General features: G+C 37.6%; 1 protein-coding gene across 5 annotated transcripts in view; it reads left to right on the forward strand.

The window, feature by feature from the left end:
* The window catches only part of LOC129427603 (bis(5'-adenosyl)-triphosphatase), a 433,001-nt gene that overhangs the window by 323,568 nt on the left and 90,733 nt on the right, over nt 1–18,700 (forward strand). For all 5 annotated transcript variants that reach the window (XM_055184195.2, XM_073875867.1, XM_073875868.1 and 2 more), the window contains one exon: nt 17,131–17,276. In XM_055184195.2, the coding sequence (XP_055040170.2) occupies nt 17,131–17,276 (146 nt within the window). The remainder of the gene's footprint in view (nt 1–17,130; nt 17,277–18,700) is intronic.

Below are 18,700 nucleotides of genomic sequence, written 5' to 3' on the forward strand. Positions count from 1 at the left end.
TTTACCCACTGTTGTCGCTCTATAAAGCAACAAGCGGGTCGTCTTTGTTTGTTTGCCTTTCTCACAGCTAACGTGGGATTGGCGTGCTTACATTTGGGAGGAGTAAAGCGCTAATATGTGGCTTCATCATCTATGGGGTGGTTTCCCGGACAGGGATTAGTTTAAGCCAGGACTAGGCCTTAGTTTAATTGGGAAATAAAACTAGTTTTAACAAACATGCCTTACTAAAAACATTACTGGTGTGCATTTTGAGGCAAAACATAGGGCACTGGTGTATTTTAAGATATGTCAGTGCAAGTTGTTTTCAGTTTGGACAGCTCTTACATTTATTTTAGTTTGGGACTAGTCTAATCCCTGTCCGGGAAACCACCCCTATATGTATTTACACATGACCAGTTTCATCTAAAATGCGATCAGATTTAAATCATTCTCAAAACTCTTTACTTTGTAACTTCACATACTATTTATCAATGCGTCTGTTAATTAAAAATAATTAAACATTCCCATAAATTAAGGCACTATTGTTGTAATTTTGAAATTTCCTGCAACCTAGCCTTGCTTTCTATAAAATATCACCAGACTGATTTACAATGAAAATACCCAAGGTGTGATGAAAAGCTTTAGAAATACAGTATGTGATTCACCTTACCTGCAAATTTAAAGTCCCCGTGTCAGGTTTATGGGGCAAATATGAAATCAAGTCCATATGATTTCAACCACTGGCCGTCTGTTTATTTACCCTTCAGGTGTGTCTTTGGGTGAGTGAGATCCTATGCTATATATCACAGCATGCAAACATTGCTCTTGAATATTTCATCACAAGGCCTTTACTTCTAGCCGTGGTCTCGGCGTGATAGTTTCGGTAAGACAATAAATCACATTCTAATTGTCGGCTTGTTTGCCGTCTCGCATTGAAAACGTTGCGAGTATAGATGCTCTTTTTCAATCAAAAGACAAATGCCACCTTGATGGATCATCTTTAATTGTAAAACGCAATTATTTATGACATTTTTCTAAGTACTGTCAAAGTGAAATGAGATCAGTCAGTCAAGAGAGCCTGGAGAAATGAAAGGACACAAGAATCATGCCCTTGCTCAAACACGCCAGTGTCCTCTTCAAATCTATCAAATGCAAAACAGATGCTTTTAAACGCCTCGCAAACAAGTGAACGTGTCAAAACGAGATGCACGACTTTCCCCCGGTCTCACCAGTCCTTCTGTACATCTCCAGATGATGTATGATCCAGGCTGGATGGTAAAATAGTGGGACATTTTGTTCCTGCCACATAGCCTGGGTTGTTGAAACGTGTCTTTGTTTCTGTGGGTGGTGGAGATTTTTGTGTCTCCTGTTTGTTGTCTGTATATCTTGTGTTGGTATATCAGTGCTAACTGATGTCAGTCTTCATCACAGCAGCGCCCGCTCAGTTGCTGTCACTCAACGTGCCGATGGAGATTTTGTTTTAGGGCTCACTGTGAAGTGACACTTTTTGACAACCACAAACTCAAGTACAGTAAAAAAAACACATTGCAACTTTTTGTATTTCAATACACATCAATAACTCTTTAAATATATGTGATCCTGTCTGTGCAATCCAGGCTTAAGTCTCATAATCTCATAAAAGTTTGATTTTAGTTATTGGTTTCACTTAAATTTCAATCTTTGACATGACCTTACTCAGTCATTATGTAGGATGATTTTAAGTAGTGTACTAAGTATGTACATGTGTACTTATGTAGAAAACTAAGTGTAATGTTTTAAATGTTTGTTTCTTATGTATGTACCATGTAGTTAAAGACCCCTAACATAAAGTGGGACCATTATTTCTTTAAAGCTTACAAAACACACAGTGTTTCTGCTCATCTCATGTTAATCTGGAGTACCTATAGAGTAGTATAACATCCTTCATTCGCGAAGATTCTTGAGTTTTATTATATTTATAAAAGACAGATCAGCGCTATTAGTAATTTTCCGGAAAACCAAAGCCTCTGGAGGCGTACTGCGTGCGGAGCAAGCAACACACACATAACATTATCCCACTATCTCTGGATAACTTGTGATTCCCTACATGTTCGTGTCGTTTACATTATATGCACTTACGTGACGATTGGCAACAAAATACAGATATTTGATGTAGTTTTACTTACCGCCTGACTCATGACTCGGTTTTGGGACCGCCCCATTTCAACAAAAAATCCAGCGTTAAACAAACACACGCGCACAACTCTGCTGCTACCTGGATACATAAACTATATCCATTGTTTCCATTATGTTGTGTTCTTTGGGAAGCTGAACAAGCTTAACATTTTCCTCATAAACAACAACAACACACTTCTGTGGTGACATTTATTTCGTGTCAGCTCTTGTTTGGTTTGTGCATGCGCTATTCTGGTTTAAGTGCCCATATAAGGACTTCCACTGTACTTCCTGCACTGAAATTGCCCATAAAAGACACAAAGTGAGATTGTTACGTATGAATCTCACATGTTTGAAACAATCTTTCTGAAACTTGTCTGAACCCTGGCAAAGTAACTCTGTCATACGTCCAACAGCTTTTTTGACACTTAGCCTATGTTTAGCAACTCCTTAAACAGTATTAATAAGTCAGAATGCATGAAATAGCTTTAGAGCTCCCCCCTCCTTAACTATTTCCCTCCCAGCATTTTTTTTTAAGTTGCCAGCCAGCACCAGCATTTTTCAAGTTTGTAAAAGTAATGTCTTCCAGAAAAATGTTTTTCTTTAAATATATAAACATACAATATATCAAATGCAAGCCGAGTGTGTCTCAAAATCTTGAAAAGTAAAGCCGGCTGGCTGCAGTACAAGTCATAAACCCCGCCCTCTCCATTCAAACGAATGGGAATCTGCTCTAAATAAAACAAATATTTACACTTCTAATAAAAGTTTACGAAAGATGGTTTTGGTCCTTTCAAGTAGTTCAAGTGTTCATTTTTGTGATAAGTTTTATTTTAGGTAGTAATTTGATGCTAAAGAAACAGGGCGTGTCTTTGTGATTGGCATGGTTGAATTGCGAGCGTTTGGACGGAAGTTTGATACCGCGGCTCTGCCTCTGGCTCCACGGACGATTCTTTCTGCGCATGCCTTGGCTCCAAACTGACGTTTTTATGTAGCATGGCAGCGACCATGGTCGGACATTTTTGGCTTCAATTCATTACAATGGAGGGAGTTCATTACCTTCATTCGTTTTTATCACCCCTCAAATATGGGTAGGTTTCTTCAAAAACGCCGAATTCCATTTTTGTGAAGGACTTTTGATAGAGATCAGATTCAGAGTGATCCTCAAAACACACACGGACATACAGCTGTTTGCTCTTGGGCGATACTTCTGGGTTTTATAAGTTGCGGAAGTTGGTGGATAAGGGTGGTATTGCGGAAAGCTTGAAATATTTGTCATTGGCAAGGAAGCGTTTTCTCATAATATGCTTTATGCCCAGCGACAAACTGATTAATCCAGGTGTGTCTGACCTCAGTAGTCACAACAACAATAATCAGACACACCTGGATTAATCAGTTTGTCCAATAATGGCCGACAGGAAACAAGGAGCTGGCAGAAGTTCAGGAAGTAGTGCAGCTGAGCATAAAGCCTATTGACGTGTCAACTCGTCAATGGTGGGGAAAGAGTTAAATGTATTGAAATACTGTACAGTTAAGAAAAAATAACAGATAAGAAAAACTGTGACCCTTTTAGAAAAATCATCGTATTGCAGATCCCCAGTTAGTCTAAAAATCTCATCCAGTTGAATTGCAGTCAGCTGGAAATGTAAATGACAAAGGCCTTTGTTGCCAACAGGGTGAAATTTAATGCAACACTTAGCGGTTAGCTGGGTGAACGTGACCTCTTCGATAGAGTTGTACTGTTGGTTCAAGATCAGGTCAGGATGTCAGTGCAGTTTAATGTGAGTGAGATGAACACAGGAAGACCTGACCTTATCATTATACATCGATATGACCCTTCTGCTGCGATAGGATGACTTACATAGGAGCTTTGAAAACGAATAACTTTGGGTGTTTTTTGTCATTGTGTCTGTTTTTATTGGTTCGCATTTCCCAAAAGAATGGATAACAATAAAAGGTTTTAAAGTGTCAAAAGCAGAAGATTGTGTCTTCTTTGGTTACTTTTTACCCCTCCAACTCAAGGTTTGAGACTTAATAAGCCTATTTTGGTCACAAAAGCAGGACATGGACTGAGCGATACAGATAGTCTTTTAGCGTGTGATGAACACAGCGGGGGAAAAATGAATCAAACTGCCTTTATTCGCTTCACACCCTAACTACAAGACTGTCAGAACAAAAAGATCTCACACACACACAGCCTCCAATCCTGCCCGTCTGCCTTATTACAGGTCTGCTAAAGCCCACCAAAACAACCCCAGCTGCACGCAGGATTGACAGATCTGCTGGCATAGTTTTTTTTTTTTTTTTTTTGGAAAGCATCCTTTTAGATTTGACTTGAAGATAAAACCTTATGTGGTAGAATAGGATGTTGTTCATTTGTTCGTTATTCAGTCTTGTATATGAGCAGCAAAATGAGTGTTTAATATGCCAATTGAACCCCCTCGGTTTAATCAAATTGTGTTGTCCTGATTGCAAAAACACAGTCGTACAGACAAATGACTTTTTAATTATCTTAAGATTCCCTGCAATCACACGCTTTAACTTATATTGCATCAATCATCTTAACGTTTTAATATAGGCGCCAACTAATTCAAAAGCCTGGTGTGGTCATTATAGTTTATGTGCCATTTACACTATACAGCTTTGTGTACTCACCGCTCAGATGCAAACACCAGCACACAAACAGTAATTAAACCTATCAAAATGAACCAGAGCAATTAAACAGCATGCCAGGCGAGAGAAAGAGAGAGAGGGGTGGATTTTGTTTTGGCTTGGGGGGACAACAAACCGGAAATTTGCTTTATAGTATTGCTTATAATATTGTAATATTGACAGGTTCTAGATGCAGCAGGATCTGCCTGCATGGCCCTGCGTACTAAAGAAATAGTTTTTTTATTTTTTCCTTTATTACCTTACATTAATGCATTTTTCAGATGTTTTATTGGATTAATGTATTGCGTTTATCAGTATTGAACCCATGACCTCTTTCAATGCTCTACCAACTAAGCTACATATAAAAATATATTACATGGATGAAAGATCTGGCTTTATAAACAACACTGTATATACAGACACTGAAAGACATTAAGAGACCACTCCAGTTTTGACTTTAATCATCATTTCTAGATGTATTGTGACCATTTTAGTCCATTTTAATCCAGTGAAAATAAACAAAAGCAAACCTCTGCAGTGACAAAGTCCACCCACCAACAAATGTAAAAGACCCCTTAAAGATGTGACTAAAAAACAAGGGTTTAATTTTTTTTAAGTACATTAGTATTTTGTTGCTGAGAAATTAATAAATATTAATACTAGGGCTGTGATGGATCACAAAACTCACGGTTAGGATCACATTACGGTTTTTAAGGCAAGGATCGGATCATTTTTCGGATCAGCAAAAAAAAAAAATGGGTCTATAAATCTAATAACAAATAAAGAAATTACAAACATTTATAAAAAAGAACAAAGTTGCACATTAAATAAGGTCTAAAATTAGCATTGGATACAGTAATCGGATTAAATGAATAATAACGCTGCCTTTATTGTATGAATTAAATATTATTATTACTTTTTTATAGCCACAGAAGTGATATTCTTTCTTGGGTTGTTAATGGCACAGACTTAAGTGGGTTCATTTGGGTTACTGTAATAAGCATAAACTGGTTTCTGACTCTATAATTCACTTAAGACATAAACAAATGTTTTTATTAGAAAAAGAATACTGTGAGATCATTTTGTGTGTACGTGCCCTGTCAAGAACAGAAAGATTTTATTTTGGCTTACTTTTTGAAACGCGTCTCTCCGTATACACTCACCTAAAGGATTATTAGGAACACCTGTTCCATTTCTCATTAATGCAATTATCTAATCAAATAATCACATGGCAGCTGCTTCAATGCATTTAGGGGTGTGGTCCTGGTCTAGACAATTTCCTGAACTCCAAACTGAATGTCCGAATGGGAAAGAAACGGATTTTCATGCACAACCATTTCTAGAGTTTACAAAGAATGGTGTGAAAAGGGAAAAACATCCAGTATGCGGCAGTCCTGTGGGTGAAAATGCCTTAATGATGCTAGAGGTCAGAGGAGAATGGACCAACTGATTCAAGTTGATAGAAGAGCAACTTTGACTGAAATATCCTCTCGTTACAACCGAGGTATGCAGCAAAGCATTTGTGAAGCCACAACACGCACAACCTTGAGGCGGATGGGCTACAACAGCAGAAGACTCCACCGGGTACCACTCATCTCCTTCACTACAAATAGGAATAAGAGTCAACAATTTGCATGAGCTCACCAAAAATTGGACAAGTTGAAGGCTGGAAAAATGTTGTTTGGTCTGACGAGTCTCGATTTCTGTTGAGACATTTAGATGGTAGAGTCAGAATTTGGCGTAAACAGAATGGCCCCCACAGTCACCAGATCTCAGCCTAATAGAGGACCTTTGGGATGTGGTGAAACGGGAGCTTCATGCCCTGTATGTGCATCCCACAAATCTACATCAACTGCAAGATGCTATCCTATCAATATGGGCCAACATTTCAAAAGAAAGCTTTCAGCACCTTGTTGAATCAATGCCATGTAGAATTAAGGCAGTTCTGAAGGTGAAAGGGGGTCAAACACAGTATTAGTATGGTGTTCCTAATAATCCTTTAGGTGAGTATAAATTGTAAATCTAGAAACACTATATATCGTCGCTGTCGGGCGGAATCCTCGTATCTCCAAAACCATTATTTTTCAGGAAATTAAAAAACGCCATATTTTTTAAGTTATTAAACATTGTATTGTTAAAGTTGTAATTATGCCTTATGTTGCTAGCATATACTGTTGTGTACCAACATTAACACAACATTTTCCCAAAGTCATGTTTTATTGGAGATGTGGACGCCAGTCATCATCAGAATGGTTGATTTTCAAGTTCATAGTTCTACTCTGTACCTGACAGAGTTCCTTTAAGGACACAGACATGGTTGCTACAAAAAATAAATTAATAAAAGACAAACGATCATTTCCCTACATTATATAAGGCATGTTTACGTATAATAACGAGGCAAAAAAACAGTTAGTTTGCATAATGATTCATGACTGCAATGGCAGAACTAGCGGGGTCAAGATTTTTTTTCTTTAAGCCCCACGAAAATCACATTAGATATCTCACCAAACATGATGACAAAACCAATGCATAGTGGCTAACTAGATCAACGGCAGGCAATTTGTGCTTTAAATTTACTTCAGAAATGTGAATAGCGTATAGAAAATCTAGCAGCCTCAGAAATGATACATTAGACTTTATCACTACCATTACTTCGAGATAAAACTGTTATACATAATATAAAAACTGTTATTATAATTCATATAACTGAAACATAAATAACCAGTGTTTTGAGACATTTACCTCAGTGGACATGTTGCTCGACAAGGATTTCGTTGCTATTCTCAATCTTGAAGAAAAAATATGCAGCAAAGCTCTCACGTGGAGTGAAGAAGAGGTGGAGTTACGAGGTTTCTCAGACAGTTGAAATGTCTAATGGAGTTAAGAGGTTTGCGCTCAAGCTTTTTTAGGACTTTAGATTGGTTAATAAATTGTAAAAGTAACAGACCCAAGTGGGGACTGACCAATAGCATCGATTTGTGAAAAAATATGAATATGAAATTGACAATATTTGGACATATGAGGTTTCCGCCCGACAGCGACGATATATATATTCGTTATTATTATTATTTTTTATTTTGGGGTTTGCTATTTCTTTAAGGAATTTGTCACTTCATGGATTGGGCATTTAGTAAGAAAAATGTGTAAAGTTAGTCTTTTTTTTTCTTTTCTTGTGTTAACTTAAAATTCCTAATCATTTAAAATCACAATGAAACAGCAGGAGCAATTGTCTTATTTTCCCTGTCATGAAACTGTAATGAAAAATGTAGGGCTGGAGTGGAATTTGTGCATTGAGAATTGATTAGATCATTGGAAGTTGGGTCATGTTGCTATTTGCTAATTGCTGGGATCTTTTCCCAGGCCCCGCCCACCTGCCATATCCCAAGTCTGGAGGTAAAGAGAGATTGTTCAGTCTTTGTAAACCCTAGAAATGGTTGTGCGTGAAAATCCCAGTAACTGAGCAGATTGTGAAATACTCAGACCCGCCCGTCTGGCACCAACAACCATGCCACGCTCAAAATTGTTTAAATAACCTTTCTTTCCCATTCTGACATTCAGTTTGGAGTTCAGGAGATTTCTGTTTTTGATTAAAGATTATGAGGGCACATGGATTAAAAATAAATAAAAATAATGAAGCTCTCACAGAAGTCATTTGTAAAAATAAAATGCCACAGTATTCCAAAAAAATGTGTTTTTAAATTTCAATCTCATTGTGATTTTATGTGTAACAAATATGGAAAAAAAATCATGAAAGGGCAAATAGTTTTTTACAGCACTGTACATGTTTCTAAGCTACAGCATGCAACAGATTTTAGGCTTTTTTTGGATTAAATATAAAACTAGACCAGCAAAGAGCCACAACATAAACTAACCTGCAAACAGATTTGTTCTTAATCTCATATCTTATAAAAGTGTCCATCTTTCACTGTCATAAACCATGTATCATAATGCCAAAGCATAAAACAGAATTGACATGCCAGGTGACAAAAATCTCTACTTTCTCATAAAACGTAATAATTTGTATGAAACGCATATGGGACACATCTGCATGTATGGATTAGCTAGCTAACATTCAGCCTTGAAAGGAGCAATACCACTGATTAGATATCAACGTCTTTCTCGATCGCGCATGTGATGCTGAAATGCAGCAATACGTTTAAGTTTGTGATCCATGAACGGGCTGAGCTCATCTTTGCTCTACACACTGTTGCGCCTTCAGGTTAATGGCAGTTTTAGCACACAGGTCCGTCAGTGCGCCTGTGTCTTATTACGATGTGACAGATGCTCTCTCTGCGGCCTGCAGGATCGTCCTTCACACTTGATTAACAAGGCAAATAGACAGAAACGGGAGCGTACAGTATCATGGGAGAAAGACTTCACGCGTGACACTTCGCAATGGACGCTAGCGACCCAAGGGAGGGTTTGATATGAATGCAACCTGTTTTTCTGTGACACAAGATGATGAGAGAGCAATTAAAGGGGAAGGTTATCAATATAATGATGGAAAATGAGAAATCTCAACAGTATTGAAGGTTAAAGTGAATGGAGAACAATATTTGTGTGAGATTATTATTGGGTGGTGAAACAAAAGCGTTACTGACAGTAGATCCCAAATGACTGGTCGCAAATGACTGGGAAATAAATACAACTAATTGGTTCACACATTGCCACATTCACTTCATATCTAAACCAGTAATTGCAATAAATGGAAGCAAAGCGAAAACTACTTTAATTGATTACTTTTAAAGCATGCATTGTTTGGAAATGCAATTAAATCATGTAATTTTCTTATGTCTACCACCTTTGCTAATATTTATTCATTGTAATTATTGCATGAAAAATGGTTAAAATAAAAATGAATTGATTTACTAATATATTTTAGCGATAAGTTAAACAATATCATTGATGTCTGCTGGTGCACAACTTTAAATGTACCTAATTGTTTAAATATGTAATGTGTTTTAGCCGCATCTAGCAGTGAGATTTCGAATTGCAATTAACCTCAATTTTGAAACACGATGAGAAGCTACGGTAGCTGCCACAGGACAAACATTTTGTCGTCTGAGACAACGTAGGGACGAAACGCACTTTGTAGAACAGTTTGTCCGTTTGGGGCTACTGTAGAAACAGGACGACGACCTGCGGTGTATGTACATAAAAACGGTTCATTCTAAGGTAATGAAAACAATACAGTTCATTTTGTAAGGTCTTTATACAACACTAGTTATGTATATTATATTGCATTTCTTTCAAGAGATCCTCCTTTAAAAGTCCCAGATTGCACTTTTAAGCAAATGCATGTTTTTAATACATTAAATACAATTTAATGTAATTTAGGGCCAGATTTACTAAATGGGAAAATTAGCGCGAGAGTGCAATTCCAAAAAGCGCTGATGGGTGTGGTAATATCTGCGAGTTATTTACTAAAAAGGTGCAAATTAAATAACACAGACGCCAGGGTTTCTCGCAGCACTTTGCAGTTCGGGCGGCCCGCCTAAGCTGCTGCCTTAACTAGGTTGTCAAAAAAAAGCCCAGCAAGTGCATCTCGGAGAATAGCGCGCCACACGGCCGAAAAGAAAGAAAGACGTGGTCCGTCACTGTCTGGAGGATAGTCATTTGATAAAACGTGTGTCCGTGAGAACTGTAAGTGAACTTATGTTTTGGGTTTATTTAAGCCTGTTATTGTATTAGTCTATAGTTCTTGCAAATTTAAAATAAATTAGCTGGTGATTTTGTTGTTTGAGCAACCTGCTAGCTAGGTTTCACGTGCCTGTTGATTGTTGAGCGCTTTTGTTCACGTTATTTATGGACATTATTTACATGCTACAGTAGTTACACTGCTTCAAGATAATGTAATTAATAGTGGGAAATAATCAGTTTTTACAATCTTCGCGCTATCTGTCATCATTCGCCAGACGTTCTACAACATCTGCTTCAGTTTGTGTTTATTAACCCTTTAGTTTCACTTCATCGTGCAGCTATTCCTGTTAAAGGTAAAAACATTTAATTCATTAATAATCTAATATGTCATAGTTTCTTTAAAATTAAGTTTTATTTGAGTGTTTTCATCATGACGTGTACGCCCAACCCTTTACTTGCCATGCCCACCTGCCCTGCGGGAAACCCTGGGCGCAAAAGCTGATTTCCATAAAGCGCAATATAGTGACCCCTGTTTTATTTCCTTCAGCAAATAAAAATAACATGGCTTGGCATACAGTATTTTTTAAATATCCTCTGGCATTTCAAATAAACTGTTAGGTGTTCAATAAACTGTTAATATCTTCTGCCTTGTACCACACGCTCTCTGATCTCTTCGATTTAAGACATGCATTTTTTGCATAAAATAATGACGCAAATACCATTAATCTCACATGCGCAAACATTAGTTAATTATGTTGCATGATTCATTTAAATAGTATTCTCCCATACATTTTGCATCTAAAAGGGGAACTTCTAGAAATACAAATGCAATAAGGTCAGTCACAAAAATAACTAGACCACACCTTTTCAGCGCTAAATATTCACTGCGCGTAAATCCCAACAGTTGTTATTTAACGCCAAAATGCTGGCGCAAGTGGTTAGTTAGTCTAGCCCTTTGTATACTTTGTGTACATTAAAATTATACACACATTTAAACACACACAAAGACAGAGAGAGAGAAACACAAATAAAGTGTATTATGGTCTGCCTGTGTTGTATCGACTGAATTTATGCTCTGTGAAGATGATCGGCCCACAACTCAGCAATACTTCACGCACTGACTCCCCAATTGAACGGTAAACAACTTCCCCCCAAATTGAGCCATTTTCTTTCCATTCCTGTCCTTCCCTGGTCGTCTTTGTTGAAGCGAAGGCTAATTTTTCATCCGCGGTGATGTGTGTGTGACAGGCCTATGTTGAGATGAAACAGATCAGTTAATATGATATCTGACTACAGTCCAGTGGACTGCACATGAAAGCTGATGAAGCTAATCTTTTGACCCCTTATGCTGAACTTAGCACTGATGTTACCGGCATGATGTGACCAGCTCATTGCATAAAATTCACCTTGAGACATGCTGGTTAAAATAGTGTGACTTAAATAACCAAATAGTGTTGGTAATTTTTAGTAATATGATTCAAAGGGGTTGAAGAAAGCTGCGGTTTAGTGATTGCGGTATTTAAAATTTACGTTTTGCTGTAATATAATTGTTTTTAAATCCATCTTTTGCACTTTTCTGCGTGATTAATATTCTCCCTAGTAAGCTTGACTTTATTTATACATTTCAGTTGCAAAATAGTTTTTTAAGGATTTCTGACTATTCGGGGAAAACCAGTAGAGCATTATCGATCTCATGAGCCGAGAGGGAGTCAACATGTTTTCATCCTGTGGACATTTACTGTTTAAGAGCCCGAGTACCACCTGCCACCCAGTGTTCCTAAAATAGATACAGAGTTTGATTACTTTTCTGTGTGCCGTTTCACTGCGTTTCATGGGCTGTTGAGCGTCTTTGAACAATACGTTTCGTGACCTCTCTGACTTTAAAGATTCTGAATCCTCAGAAGATCCAACAAGCTTTCTATAAACCATTCATCTTTGATTTCGGTTCAAACTCAAGTATTTTGACAATTTTGTTTTTCAAGGTTAGGTGAACTACACCTTAGACTCTCTACTGGGAACGTGGAGAGGAACAAACTTCATACATTCACTAAAATCGCCAGGTTTCTATGCCTCCATTGTACAGGGTTGCCTCCGGGAAACATGAGCAAGTTTACCTTGCTTAAAAAAAGCAATTTATAGGTGTTTTCTTCATGCAGAGGGGAACATCCAATACCAGCCGGCAGAGATCCAAATATTGATCATATGCTCCACTAGCAGCTGTTTTCATACCTCATTCAGCAGGTGTGCACCTGTGCTGCTGTGCCATATTTTGCTTTGTGAAAGGTGAACTTTAAACCAATGTTCCTTATATTCTGCATCAAGTAAAAAATAAATGGATTCAGTTTTGGATACTGAGTCTAATAGAATGGTATAATAGTCCATAGAGGGTTAAGCTAATGTAAAATCAGACTTTTAGCTTCTGATAAAATGTTTTGGGACTGTTAAAACGTAAATGTGACCATTTGGTAAGATAAAAATGACAATCAAAGAAAAAAACAATATGAGGTGTAACATGTATCAAAAGACGAGGAGAATTTGTCCTACATGCAGAACAAATGTGTTTAATGAATCGAAAACTTAAAGGTGCAATCCAGCAGTTAGACCAACAGGTCACTCCAAAGGGATTCTGGCTAGAAGGGATACAGCTATAGCCAAATCTCGACGTTGGGTTTAGGGTTAAGTTTTGGGGTCGGATTAAGATGAAAACAGTGCTCATCTTCTAGGCACAACCGTTCAAAGGTCACCCACCCTTTTCGAAACACACAGTAAAGCTATGGTTGTCGACACAGGACAAACACGTCATCATCTGAGACAACGAAGAGACGAAACGGTCCATAGAGCAGTTTGTCCGTTTAGGGCTACTGTATAAACATGGCGGCAACTTCCATGTAAGGGAACCAGCAATGTATGTAGATAAAACGGCTCATTTTAAGGGTGCTTTCACACCTGCCTTATTTAGTTTGGTTGAATCGTACCAGAGTTCGATAGCTCACTTGGTGCGGTTTGTTTGGGCAGGTAAGAATGCAGCAATCGAATTCTGATGTGCACCAAAAGTGGACCAAACAAGCAGACCGAGACCTCCTTGAAGAGGTCGTCTCAGTACACTTTGAAACGAATTCTGGAGCAGTTCGTTTGTGGTGAGAACGCGATCTGAGACCGAACAGACCTAACTACAAAAAGTACTGCAAATTTTTGGAATAAACCTGCTGCCGTAGTCAGCTGCGCTGTGCATTTTGGGATGAGGAAGTGTTTGTGGACAGTTTCTATTAGGAGTATTCGCAGAATGGCAGGGCTTACCAAGATGGCGGCATCAAACTCAACGCTGACTTCACCTCACGCTGTTACGTTAAGCGTTGTATGTGCAATCCAGTCATTTATATAGATCAGTGATCCGGACCAAATGAGCCGAACTACAGATGTGAAAGCACCCTAAGGTAATTAAAACATATGTTTATTCTGCAACACCACTGAAAACATAGTTATGTATATTATATTGCATTTCTGTCAAGATATCCTTCTAAATTTTACACATTGCACCTTTAAAATATTCCTTCACATGAAGCTTGATCCGTGAACTGTGAAACTAGAAAATAAATACAACACCTAACAAATGTTTTCAATACACTGACAAATTATGCGGCAAGAATTGACAGGTGGATGACACCATCATACGGAGTCTGCTTTTGAATCGCTTTCGCAGTACTGCTATGTCATTTGCCTGTAGGTTCTTGCGTTGTATACAGTACTGTGCAAAAGTCTCAGGCCACCACCAGCAGCTTTGTTGTTTTAGAGGTTTTAATGTCCATCCATATTTATTTTTCCCTCTTTTTATTAAGATACAAACAGAAAATACAGGAAATATGTACACAAAATTAAAAAACAAAAAATTGTAGGACTAAACAACTTCCTTAGGCATCAGTCAGTATTTAATGTGACCTCTTTTGGCACGAAACACATCTTGAGTTTTTTTGAGGAGACTAAAGTCATTTGACAACATTTAAAACAGAACGAACATGACACAAAACCTTTACATGAGTGGTGTTGTGAATTTTTTTATTTTATCTTGTAACGATCTCTCTCCGAACAATCTCTTTTTCAGAATAATTTATCCATTTCCAATTCAAATAGGTTCTTATCTTCCCCCCATCAGAACCGTGATTTGTCTGGCATGGAGGTTGTGCTCTATTTTGGTTGTGGGTTTTTGCGTGTGATTGCTTCTACATCTGCGTGTGTGTGCACTGCATCTTATGTATATTAATATTTAGGGCAGGAAGAAAAACATCAGTTTCCAAAGTCCAAAGCTCATACCTTTATTTATATGTTCAGTCTGGCTGTTTGGTCTGTTATCTGAATAAAGTCAGGTGCCCACTTTGTAATGTTTGTTTTTATCCCTTGTGTGGTAAAATATTTGATCTTCCAATATTCAGACGTCACTTTCCCTTGTGTGTCTGACATTAGAAAACACTTTGCTGGGTAAAGGTGAGTTCGTTACAACGGCTTAAAGACACGTCCCTGGGCTCAATACAATTTAAGGTCTATTTAACGGTGTTGGTGACGTGCTGTCGATTAACAAAGAAAAACAATTTAGACCCATGTTTTTTGGTTTTGCACTTATGCTGCGTTTACACCAGCCGCGGTAGAGGCGCGAGTGATTTCAATGTTAAGTCAATGTGAAGACGTGTTGAAGCGCGTCTGGGGGTCTCGCGGCGCGAATGAGGTGTTAGCGCGGCACGTTATACATGATTCCGCCTCATTTGCGCGTCTAGTTTGTGCGAATTGAGTCTCTAGCGCATTTTAGTGCATTTTGCGTTTGACGCGAATTTGCGGCTGACGCCCGCGTTGAAAAATTTGAACTTTGGCGGATTTTCGCGCCGCGTTAACCAATCAGGAGCCTGCTCGCTGCTGTGGCGGCAGCCCCGCACAGAGTCACTCATTCAACCTGAAGGAACACTTGATATATGAAGAGTTTCGTTGCAAAACGAGATAAATCCATTTTTTACATTTTTGTCAAAACATGTTTATTATTATGTTATCATGTTATTATTTTGTTTTATGGTGCTACTTAGCTGTATTTTTTAAGTTATGAAAGTTTAAATCAAAACAAACCAACTGCAGTTGCATTGAAATAAATTGGAATGCACAACCAAAAAAAAGAGATTTCTGAACAACTCTTCATATATTGTCCGTAAGCAGTCACCCGAAGCTATATGACACAAGTTCTTATTTCTATAGAGACATGAATAAAAAGGACCTCGCTTGTAAGGGTGTCAGTGAGGACATTGGGTACCCTGGTTAGTTGTAAATACACATTTCACTTTTGAGTCACGTGACGTTTATCGACCCGCGGCATTCTCGCCATTTTGTCAACTATTTTCCCCCTATAGTAAGGTGACCAAATACAAACCGGTAATTTTCTCGATAAATCCACGATCAACATCAGACATCTTGCAAACAGACAATCGCATAGCACTTGCCCCTCCCACAAGAAGCGGATTTCACCTCTGACGCGCGTCAAATGCTTGCTTTGTCCGTGCGTCTACTTTGCTCTAGCATTCAAAATGTTTAAGCGGCAAACTAGGCGCGGTAGACGCGATTTTGACGCCTCAAACGCGGCTGGTGTAAACGCAGCATTACATTTGAAGTCTGTGAGGCAGAAGGTTTAAAAGCAAAAACTTATCAAATATTTTTTGCATATTTATGTGTAATTTGAGTTGTAAAATTGAGTAAATCCTCCTTTATGGGCCAGGACTACATATCTAGGTGGATGTGTTACTGATAATATTCCTGCTATATATGTAAGCAATAAGGTACGAGAGGCTGTGCTGTATCGTGAATAAGTAACGGCTGAAGGGCGTTGTTAGGCACGACGCAAAGCGGAGTGCCTGCAACCCCTTCAGCCGTTACTTATTCACGATACAGCACTTGCCTCGAGTACCTTATTGCTTTTTTATAAAACGGCTAGTTCCAATCCTTGATTCTGATTGGTCAATAGGTGTGCTTTATTCACGATAAAACACTGCTATGACCGCTTCACACAACAGTTCTATTTAATATCACTGCGCCCTTAGCAACACATAAACATATAATGAGACAAATCCTGAGAACAGTTTGTTGTTTTTTTGTTGCTTCGCGTCGTGCCTAACAACGCCCTTCAGCCGTTACTTATTCACGATACAGCACAGCCTCTCGTACCTTATTGCTTACATAAAACGGTTACTACACAATATTAAAGTAAAAAAAAATGAATGCAACTTTCATGAAGTTAAATCAATAAAAGCATTCCTTCCGCTAGAAAAAATAGTCCCTGACTGCGAACAACAACATGAAAGCTCAAATAAAAACAAAAAACTGTTCTCAGACTTTGTCTCATTATATGTTTGTGTTGCTAAGGGTGTTGCTAAGGGCGCAGTGATATTAAATAGAACCGTTGGGTGAAGCGGTCATAGCAGTGTTTTATCGTAAATAAAGCAAACCTATTGACCAATCAGAATCAAGGATTGGAACTAACCGTTTTATAAATATATGTCTAGTTTTGGTTGAGTGATGAGTTATGATTGGCTATAATCTTACAAAGATTAATAAGTGATTATTTAACATGCATTGTCAAGTGAAATGAATAACATCTGTTGATTTTTACAGGAGGTTATAGATGCATTGGATTGTTCTCCCTTCAAATATATTTTCCTTGACTAGCTTCTCATACAGATGTTTTAGTCTGTCCTCTTCGAGTTGTCGAGCGGTTTCGGGATCTTCGTCCTGATGAAGTGTCAGATCTGTTCATCACTACACAGAGAGTGGCAGACGTTATTCAGAAACACTTTCAGGCGACATCCCTAACCATCGCTATACAGGTATGAGTTCTTTCACATTTAAATATGGAAATCCAGTCTTTCTTACTGTAAATGACATGTTTGACCCATAAAGTGACACCAAGAATTTGTTTCTAATACAAAGACACTTCTTATATTTTACATTTTGGATGCTTTATATCTAGTGCATCAAAGGTATGCATTTTATCAGTATGTGTGATCCCTGAGATTCGATCCCATGACCTGCAGATAACACAATGCTCTACCAACCTGGCTGCATTATTCTTACATTTTGTGCTGTTTGATGTACATTATCCATCACATACCAAAGGACACCAGGTATATTTGTTGTAAAATATGAGTTAAGATGGAAAATACAAAGAAAATGTCACCGTTGCCCCCAGTCTTTATATACAGTGTCTGATTATTTTTTATAACCGTTGATATATATGCTAATTTCAAAAGGTTTCCACTTCCCAGACACACCAACCAACAAAGAAAAAAATTCATTTATCTGACAAAAGGGAATAATCAATATGTTAGCCGCAAGAGCTGATATGAGATATGAGATTAATCTGCTTGCCTGAGATGTGAAAGGCAGAGTTCTCCTGTAAAAACTCTCCACAGAAAGGCGATGTATCTCAGGTGTTTAATTTTCATGTGGAAATGAAAAACGAGAGAGCAGAAAATAAATATCTAAACTATTTGCATGTTCTGCACTTTTGTGGGACCTGCAAAGAATTTACTGTTATTGCCATAGATCATTTTTTTTTTGAAGTTTTCTTTTCAGCTGTTATTTGAATTTTTTTAACAATAAAATATTTTTAACAATAAAAATATAAAAAAAATATTTATTTTATTAAATAAAAATATAATATTTATATATTTTTTAACAATAAAAATATAAATATATATTTTTTTTACAATTTTTATATAAAAATATATAAAAGATATATTTTATACGTTTTTAAATGTACAGTATGTGATTTTATTCTTTATATTTTTAACAGTTGGGTTTGTCCATGTTAGACCCAATTATGGATTTATTTAGAGTGTAGTTATTATTTAATGTAAAATTTACTTGAACTCATGCACAATTTCACTGAAAAAATGACTTAGAATAGTTTTTTGCTATGTAAAGTCATTGGAATTACTCACCTCTGTCTACATTTCTGCATAACCTAAAATGTGTTTCTCCTAGTACATATCCACATTTCTCCTAGTACATATCCACTTTTTTTAGTACGACCTCCGTTGGGGTTTCAAGCGACCTGAGCTTATACCAAAACGTGACGCGAAAACACTGTAGATCACTGATGGTCGGAGAGAATCGTCACTACCAGCGTCATCGCTATAATGTAAAAGATTAGCTTTACCTTCATGATAGCTTGCGCTGTCTCGAGCAAACCTGTTGTCATCTGTGCTTTGCTGTAAGTTCCCAAACTTCCTTTTAGTGATAAATAACA

Source organism: Misgurnus anguillicaudatus, chromosome 14 (genome assembly GCF_027580225.2).
Source record: "Misgurnus anguillicaudatus chromosome 14, ASM2758022v2, whole genome shotgun sequence".
NCBI lineage: Eukaryota > Metazoa > Chordata > Actinopteri > Cypriniformes > Cobitidae > Misgurnus > Misgurnus anguillicaudatus.